The sequence below is a fragment of the Durio zibethinus genome, chromosome 11 (assembly GCF_047325235.1).
Source record: "Durio zibethinus cultivar Kanyao isolate XHJ-2024 chromosome 11, ASM4732523v1, whole genome shotgun sequence".
Lineage (NCBI taxonomy): Eukaryota > Viridiplantae > Streptophyta > Magnoliopsida > Malvales > Malvaceae > Durio > Durio zibethinus.
The window spans coordinates 4,664,257-4,674,305 of record NC_143172.1 but is presented as its reverse complement, the minus strand read 5'-3'; the positions used below and the strand labels follow the sequence as shown (position 1 = coordinate 4,674,305).

General features: G+C 26.0%; 1 protein-coding gene across 1 annotated transcript; it reads right to left on the bottom strand.

Annotated features, from left to right (window-relative positions):
- Window positions 1-257: 257 nt before the first annotated feature.
- On the bottom strand, window positions 258-3,589 carry LOC111290887 (late embryogenesis abundant protein At1g64065-like). Its single transcript, XM_089768704.1, has 3 exons — window positions 2,940-3,589; window positions 1,266-1,326; window positions 258-293 (listed from the first exon to the last, which is right to left on the bottom strand). Exons 1-3 carry the CDS (start codon window positions 3,587-3,589, stop codon window positions 258-260), a joined length of 747 nt encoding a protein of 248 aa, XP_089624830.1.
- Between the last annotated feature and the right edge of the window lie 6,460 nt (window positions 3,590-10,049).

Here is a 10,049-nt window from a genome sequence, read left to right as displayed (position 1 = left end):
TTACTTAAAATTCTTGATCTTAATGTTTGGGCATAATCCTATAATATTACAAAGAAACCCTAAATTAATAATACATGATAAATTTATAATTTTTAAGGAAAAAAAAAAAAACAAAGATGTAATTCAACTTCTATTTAAACAAAATTGTATGAAAACTTTAAGATTTTATTAATTAAAATTACTTTTTTGACAAGACAAAAATCTTCTAATGCTTTCTTTTTTGCCGCAATACTCTTAACAAATCTTTATTCTTTTGATTATTGCAAGTCTTTAATAGCTTTTATTGTAGAGAACTAAAGGACAAGAAAAAGTTGATAAACTACAAATGAAAGTATGTATTTTTTTGTGAAAAATTGGTTTCATAAGAACATGATTGTACCTAGTTTACTATTCCCTCCCAAATGAAAAAATTAGCCAACGGCTATGTTGAAAAAAACATAATGAAAGTGGCGGGTTAAATGGAATTTTGATACTTGTTACCTATTTTATTGCCTTTAAAAACTTAAAAGTAATAGTTTTATCATAAATATTAAGTCATATTCATGTACACTTAAAAAAATAAATTACATTTCTAATTTTTTCGATAACATTTCAAGTTTTCAACCAAGTATCCGAGATGTAATATTTTCTTTTTAACTGAACACTTATCTTTTTATATTTTATGATCGTTTTCTATTTTATTCTCTTCATAAAACCTCAAATAAATTATGTTAATTGTTAAGATTTTCATTTTTTCTTAAGTATTCGTGTTCAATACATTTGCAACAAATGTAAGTACGGAGGTCGAACAATTCCAATACATAAAAAAAATTTTAAATAAGTATATTCATATAAAAGTATATATTTGTATCTGACATTCATTTTCGAATTCCAATAACAAATATATAAAAATATATATAATTTTAATCAGTCCCTCCAAAATCAAATGTCAAGTCCACTACTATTCTTAATCTTCATTTATTTTTTCAATTTATCTTAATAATATTTTGAGTTACGAAACTCTAATCTTGAATTCAACTTCAAAAATATTGAATCAACACCTTATTTGTAAGTTGATAAATAAGTTTAAAATAAAAAGTAAAACTTGTAACATATTTTTTTTCAAATATTTGATCAACCACCTAAAAAATGAGCAGTTTAATTTAGAAATTAAAATTCATACTATGGTACTTTGAAACAGAAAAAAAAAAAAAGCGAATTTAATAGAAATAATGAAGAAAAAGTGTAAGAAAAGATAAGCAAGAGTCCAATGACAATTTCCAAACCTTGGAAGCACTCTTCTCCAAGTCATAATCCACTTTTAGGACAACAATTGACCCTTTCTTGCTTTGCATTAAGGAAAGGATGTTAAAGCCCAATAAATCATAACCTCAAGCAATCTGGTTTCGTTTTTGCACTGTCACACGAAAGCTTAGGCATTAATTATAAAATGAAAATTAAAGTAAAATTCAAACATATATTTAATATATTAATATAAAATTATTATTTAATACTGATTTTTTTTTTACCTAATATATTAAAGTTTTTGGTTTATGAAAAGTTTAATTATGCTTTCTAAGGGTTTGGCAAAAATTAAGTTTAAGCCTAGTGTTTTTATTATAACTATTTTAATATTTTAAGATAAATTTAATTTAAAATATACTATCAACCTTCCATTTTTTTTGTCTAATCTTTTCTTTTTTGAATATCTCAAAATTATGTTGTCATTTCTTTTTAAATACTTAAAAATCTTAATTTTTTTATATTTTAAAATCATTTTTATATTTTTTAAAATTTTTATATTAAAAATCATTTAACTTCAATTTTATGAGAAAAAAGTTTAAATTTAATATTAACGACAAAAATTAAAATTTTTTCTTAAACTCTATAAAAATAAAAAAATTTCAAAAATTTAAAACGAAAAGAGCATTAATTGTGGGATGGGTACAAGCCCGAAATTAAATCATTTACCAACCCCAGTCTGGCTTTCCCATCCTTTCCAGGTCAGGATGAGAAAATATACTATACAAGTAACAAGCTTTGCCATAGCCAATGTTAAAGAAAAGAAAGGGAGAGAAAAACGTCAAAAGAAAAAAAAAATCAGCTCTTAATATAATTCCCAGTTAATAGGCCTGAACTTCATTTGGAATTTTAGCCCTGCATCCTGCATATCCACCCAACACAAAGAAAAAAAAAAAAAAAAGAAGGGTCTGATATATATAATATCCAGTTCTGCATCAATGAAACTAAAAACTTCCTTTTTGATCAAATTTAATGAAATATGAAATGAAGATCAAAAAATTAAATGGCATGAATCCGGATTATTTGTTTATTTGTTCATTTACCTATTTGCCAATATCCCTCTGAAACACGCAGCTTAACTGCCAGTTGCTCGGTATAATTATCTCTTTGATATGCTGAGTTTTATATATATATATATATATATATATATAGTGGCATAACTTTTGGACTATTGGGTTTTATGATGATGTTTAACTTATTGGACCTGTAATATACTATTAAAGAATGAGTTGAGAAATTTCAATCAGATGACGTGCTAAATTTAATTAAGTGCTTTAGATTTTTGTCAAAGAGACATTTGTCGAAGAGACACTGCTTTCTGCTTACAGAGCATTAATGCAGACGATTTGCATTCTGTGCTGGTTAGATTTTTAAAAATTATGAATTTCATAAGGTTTAAACGTCTAACAATAGAATACACATAAGAATCATAAATGTTAAAGAAAATGGCCAGCTGCAAGAACCAAAAATAGTCGGCAAAATACAAAAAATGAAATCAAATTTAAAAATAACGAATAAAATGAATAATGACTCTCCGTATAAGAAGATATAGGTATACATATATAACGCTATGAAGAATATCAAGTGTATAGTAAGTACTAAAAATTAAACCCAAAAAATTTGAAAACCAGTACCAAGCTTAATTATTATGCCATCACTTGCAGTTTAGATCTTGGAGATTCCTTGTTGAAACATTGAATGTGAGGGTACAATTCATCTCTGGGGATTTGTTTCTCTTTATCACTTTCATCAATTCCACTTTTCCTTTCAACTTGGCCTGGCTATTCAATGTCAATATATTGGAACTCAATTCTGAGCCAAGTGGTGCGGTGTTTGTCAATGCTCTGGAGTTCACTTCCACAATAACATCCAATTTTTTGGTAGAACGAGCTCTGGCCCTGGCCTTGGGAATAATTGCCTCTCCTACTATTACACCATCATACAGAAAACTCATAGTACTGTGATCAAATCTGTAATGACCAAAATTGGTGTTTTTTACCGTAACTTGGGCAATGAATTTGAGATCAAATGAAGCAGCAGCAGCAGCAGCTCCGGTGTTATTGGTTTCCATTGTCTCAATGGTGATTCTTCCAATTCTCACCTTTGGGTTCTTAACGCGCATGACTGTCAGTGCAAAAACCAGGATGATAGCGGTTTGGAGCACTGCAAAAGCCGCAATATACACAGCATATTTGATTCTCTTCTTTCTTTTCAGCTCTTTCGCTTGTAACCCGGCTGATTCTTCATCACTCCTCGGCTGCTTGTTAGCTGGTGCTAGGGGATGCACTTGCTGGTCTTTCTCAGCCATTTTTCTTTACTAGCTATGAAACTGATCAAAAGAAAATATTATCTTTATCACTTTTGTTGATGTTTAAACTGAATTGAGGAAAGCTTAGAAGAGCAACCTGGTATATATAGTACTCGGTTATCATTAGGACAGGGCATTTAACATAGGAATAGACAAATTGTCATCGTGAAATGATGGTCAGAGAGGTTCCTCGAAATTGGTTTTTTTTCTCTGTTGAAGTATTAAACGCGCATAAGGTTGGACTTTGTGACATTCATTCTAGATGGTCTCGTAACTTTTGTAAACGGTTAGAGTTTTTATCATAAAAATTGAGATTATAATAAATAAATAAATAAAGTTTCTGTTCATTGGACATTTTACATGTATTTTGTTTTTAAGGGAAGTAGGTGGTTGGAAGCAACGTCCATACGGATCGTACCTGCTTCTAGATTGCTTGGAGAAAAAAAAAAGTCATAAAAAGAAAACTTTTTATTTCTTTCTTTCATTGCCAAAAAATAAAATAAAAAAACAACAGTCCTCACCGGAGTGAGGAACCCAGCCAAGCCAAAAAAATAAATAAAAATAAAAAAGAATAGATGTGATGTTTTGATTTTGATTTTGGGATGGGATGTTTAAATAAAATGTTAAACTAAAACCTTTTGCATAATAATAATTTTATTATAAAATTTATTAAATTTTAAGGAAAAGCAAGATTAATGAAAATAATAAATAAAATGGCATGATAAAAATATTTCAAATAATAAAATTTCAAACGGGTTGCCAATATGTAACTGATAAATAAAATTTTTAAATTGTATCATAATGATGGTGAATTTAGAAGAAAAATTTTAATAATATTTATTTTGAAATAAAATGAAATCATAAAAATTAGATAATCAAATAATTCAAGATCTAACAATTTTAGGATCTTTTTTAGGGACAAAATCAATAATAAAGTCTAGATGAATTACAAATGTGTAATTTTTTAGAAAAATTATTTCTAAATTATTCCAAAGTAGTGGACAATTTATAAAATTTAAAATTAAAACCAAAATTTGAAACCATGAAATTATAAAAATTGTGAATAAATGATCCCTAAGAAAAAAATTTTAGGGAATAAGATATTTTTAAATTTTGTCAAAATGACGAAAATTTTAGATGTTTTTATAAAAATGAAGAAAAATTAATTAAATTATAAAAGGAATTTTTTTAAATGATATTATAAAAATTTATGTTAATCCAACAACGAAACCTCTTCATGCAAATGAATGGATTCCTTAAATACTTTTAAAGTAAGAAAAAATTTTTAAGCATTTTACTAGAATGATGAAATTATCTTATAAAATTTTTCAATGTTTGACTAATTAAATATAGTTTAGAATAAAAAATCATTTAATTAAAATCAATTTAGGATGATACAAAGTTATTTTTCAAATATGTTTGTTTATATAATTTATAAATAATTAATTTTCATAATTAATAAAATGTGATTATATTAATATTAATACATATATTAAAATATAAAAAATTAGTTAAATAAATAATTATTTAATTTAATTTAATTTAAATTTTTACTTTAAAATTAATTCAATAAAAGATATCAATATTTAAAAAATTCCCTCGATAAAGCGAGGGCATGAATCTAGTTATCTTAAAGACACACTCAATCACTCTTTTTCTTTTTCTTTTTTTTCCATTAAAGAAAAAGGTTCTGATATGCATTAAGGTAGCTGCAAGGACAATTCTCAATACCTTGACTTTCCTTAAAGTTAATAGGTTTAGTTGTTGGCCATGAGGAAATTTTCGAAGAATCTTGAACTTCGTATTTTGGCATTGCTTAATTCTGACTACCATATATCCTCTTTATGTTGGATATTTGGATATTTTGTAAACCGTTGGCTATTAAAATTGAGTTTGGAGTTATGTTTTTAGAAAAGATACATTTTGTAAGTACATAATTTCTCCGATCTTCTCCCATAACTTGGGAGAAGATGTCCTTAGGAGATGGAATATCTGAAAAATTTAGATCTTGATGTTAAACGGCTTTTTTAAGTTTTTTTCTATAAAACAAATAATAAAAAGATAACAAGTATCAATAATATTTAAAAAATATCTAATATGCTTTTAAAGGTAATAAGTTTCGTGGTAAAAAATCTGCTCCACATACAAATGTCATTACATATTCATTAGCAATTAGTTTTCCATCTTTACGTGTATGAGTAACAATAAATAATTCTGCTTGAGATGAATTAGTCCCTTCAGATCTTGTATTCCTTTATGAATTTTCAATTAAAATAAATAATTATAATAATTTAAGCAATTTTATTTATAAATTACTTAATTAAAGTACATTACATTACCATTTTCTCTATTCTTTTTGCAAAACTTTCCGTGCCTAAAGTATGAGGTGGACTTCAACTTTTGTCTATTTCTTTTGTCAACAACTTCCTTTTTCTATAAAGTTAGAAGAAAAATAAAAGAAAAAAAATTGTTATGAAATATACATAAAGGAAACAAAACTTTAAAAATGTATACCTTCGCTTTTGTAGATTCCCAAAATTTCAAAAGCCAATCAAATTTATCATCAAGAACCTTTTGATCTTGTTCTATTGTGTTTGAACCATTTACTTTTTATCTAAGATTTGAAGTCCTTCCATTTTTTATTCAAAGACATCATTACTCGATCCTAAACCAATGGATTTATGTCAAACTTACCTTATAATAAACATATAATTATTGATTATTAAAAACATATAAACATTTGGATTGAAAAAAATAATATAAATCTCATATACGTGTGTGTATATATATATATCAAAACATTTGTAATTTTTCAATTTAATAGTTACTGCAAATACCTTATTTGGTTTGGACCCGAACCAATTGGGCTTGACTCGATAGGATCCAAGTTATTAGGCCTAATTACCCATTTTTTTATTTTTAATTTTATTTATTATTTTATTATTTTATTATTTCATTTTATTGTTTTTTGGTTTTTATCTTTTGTTGATTATCATTAATTTTTCTTTTTTTTTTTTTGCTTGGTTTATCTTTCTATTAAGTGTTCAATAAGATAATAGTGATAATGTAAAATAATAATAATAATAATAATAACAAATAAAAAGATGGCTTTGTCATGGATTGAGGCTGGTGAAGTTGTAAACGAATTTAATCTTTTAAGGATAATACGAAAATCTAGTTAGGGAATAAGTTGTGATTAATCAAAAACTCTTTTAACTTTGTCCCATAAATACATACACAAACACAATAATGGACACAAAAAAAGATATAGATCACAAGTAACAAGATAGAAAATAGAGGAATATAGAAACATATATCAGAAACACAAAAAATCAAAGTAGAGATAAAAAAACAAAGAGAAAGAAATTAGAAAAGAGGCACGGCTAGAAAGTATAAAAATTTTGGAGAGATTTTTGGGTTTTGAAAAAAATTTTGGAAATTTTTTTGGAAAATTTTCAGTTTTTGACAAATTTTTTTGTGTCAATTGAATTTTTCGGTGAATTTTTTGACATTGATTGAATTTTTTTATAGGTTTTCTAGAATTCGATTGAAGATTTCGACAAAAGTTAAATTTTTTGATGAACTTCTGACGAACCAACCTAGATTCTAGCGAAATTTTTAGAATCCGATGAAGGATTCAACCGAAGTTCATCTATTTTAAAGAGAGATAGAGAAAAGAATAAAGAAGCGAAAGAATAGCAAAGGAAAATTTAAGAAAAAATGAACAAATTTTGGCTTTTATAGTCAATTAAAACAGCATCATTTTGAAGGGTAAATAGCTTACAGGATTTGCGCATTTCCATTTTAGCCAACTCGACCTGAACGCAACCTGCTTCGTCGACCTACATCATAACCAAACTCTTTAACCGAGTTGAGCTGAGCCAATTTCCTCGAGCCGTACTTTTGAATTGGATTCTGTGCCTGAAGCTGAGCCATGCCATAGCCGTCTAGCCGAGCCGTGCCTTATTTTAGTATTTTTATTTTATTATTTATATTTGTTTACTCCATTTGTTTATTTTTTCTTGTATTTTTGCATGATTAGATTTTAGGAATAAAAAATATAAAACAAAATAAAATATTTTTTTAAGAATAAATATTAATTATTCAATGATGAAATTTTAAGAAAATTCAAATGATAAATTTATAATAAATTCTTAGGTGAAAAATTTTATTTAAATTTGTCCCAAATTGTGGAATAATTTAGATAAAGTTTCAATATCAATAATTAATATGTATTTTCAAAGTAAAAAATAAAAAATAAAATTTTAATAAAATTTTGGAATTAAATATAAATTATCTAAGGATAAAATTTTTAAAAATTTCAAATAGTAAAATTTCAAGAAATTTTTAGGTGAGAAATTTCTATAAATTTATCCAAAATGGTGAAATAATTTAGATGAAATTTCAATAAATGTAATTATATTCTTTTTCAAATATAAAATTTTGATTGAAAATATTTAACAATTATCTAAGGATTAGAATCTTAAAAATTTTAAATGGTAAATTTTTTAAGAAATCTTTAGGTAAATTTTTTAAAAAAAATTTATCCAAAATGATGAAAAAATTTTAATGAAATTTTAAGAAAATAATTGTCATATTATTTTCTTTCCAAAGATAAAAAAAATTTTAAATAGGCTCAAATGGTGAAAAATTTTATAAATTTAAAAAATATATTTCTAATTTGGCCTAAATAGTGAAATAATTAGATATATTTTCAATAAAAATAAAAAAAATAATTAAATTTTTTTTCAACAACAAAAACTTTTCAAAAAAAACAAATGAGATTCTTAAATACTCTCAAGGTGAAAAAATATTTTAAAGAAATCTACTAGATTGATGAAGAATTTTAACTTAAAAATTATTTTCAATATTTGAACATTAAATTTTAAAACCATTAGAATTAAGATTTTATGATAAATTTAAAATAAAACGGTACCATTCTTTGAATGGGCATATGGGAGTGTTATAACATTTTCTATATGTAACCAAACTCTGAAACTCTGTTCTAGTTAGTAGACCCAAACTTATTCTTTTAGGGACTCTTAGTCAAACTCAGGAGCTCCTTAAAAAGATAGATTCATTAAATAACCAATCACACCTAGATATTGGTGATGACTTTTTAGTTTCTATTTAGCTATAAATTTACAGATTTATATGTTATAATATATACATGTTTAAATTAAAATATATATATTTTTAACTTCAAGCAAATAAAATATACTTGTATCATCTTCCACATGTCTTTTTTATAATCAATTGGCATTAACCTTCAATCAGCATAATCCAAATGTGCAAACCTACCATTCCGTGCCAACTTACCTAAGAAAGTACTTAACTTATTTGCATTATCTCTAACAACAATGTGAAAGATTTATTAATCCATTTCCCAAGACATTTAATGTTAAACAATTGTTTTAGAAATGAAAGTTTTGTGTGAGTTTTACACCCAGGATAAACCTTTTTGACTTTCTTCAATCAACCCATAAAATTTTTCGACTTGTTCATTTGGCTCATTGGTTACCGTGTATGATTGGTCACCCATAAACATATCATGTACCAAAGTTTTCATACCATGATACTAACCCTTATCATCTTGAATAAAATCACTATTAGAACCAGCATTATGAGATGAAAAACATTTTCTATGCAACACCTAATCGGTATATCCTATTATAAATCCATAACACACCAAGTGATTGTATGTTTCTTCATGAGTCACCCAAAATCGATTATGCAATGCCCCTAATTTCATATTAAAAGAATATAAGAATATGATATAATATATAAGTTGAGATCTAAAACTAAGCTTATGAGGTATCTTTTATGGGATAAAACTGTGAGACTTTCAAGTTAAAATGGATAATATATCGCATATTGAGTGCGAATCTCCACAAATGATATTAGAACAATTGTCAATTGGATGGGAATTAAATGTTGTACCGTGTGAGTTACCTTTAGAATCTCAAGGAAGCTAAATACTATATGGTTGAAGCCATCTCTAGAATCTTAATATCTGATATAATCTTGGTTCTATGATCTGTGTGTGCTTTTGTATTAGGCTTAACAAGAATGTTAAACTTTAACAAAGGAAGATTGTAAGTTTCCAATCCCACATTGAAAAAATATAAAGATACAATATGATATATATGTTAAGATCTAAATCCACATTTGTGAGACACCTTTTGTAGAATAAAATTATAAGACTTTTAGATCAAAGTGAACAATGCCTTATAGGATGAGATTCTAAAAGTGGTTTCCATCATATAACACTTAATTTTCTCAAGATTTTAGAGAAAACTCCCATAGTGTAACAGGTTAGGATTTTAGAAGTGACTTATATCGTGTAAAACTTAGCTCATTTGGGATTCTAAAAGTCTTTCCTTTGGTATAGGACTTAGTTTTCATCCAATTGGCAATTACTCTAATATCATTTGTGGAGAGCCACACCTAACTTGTAAAG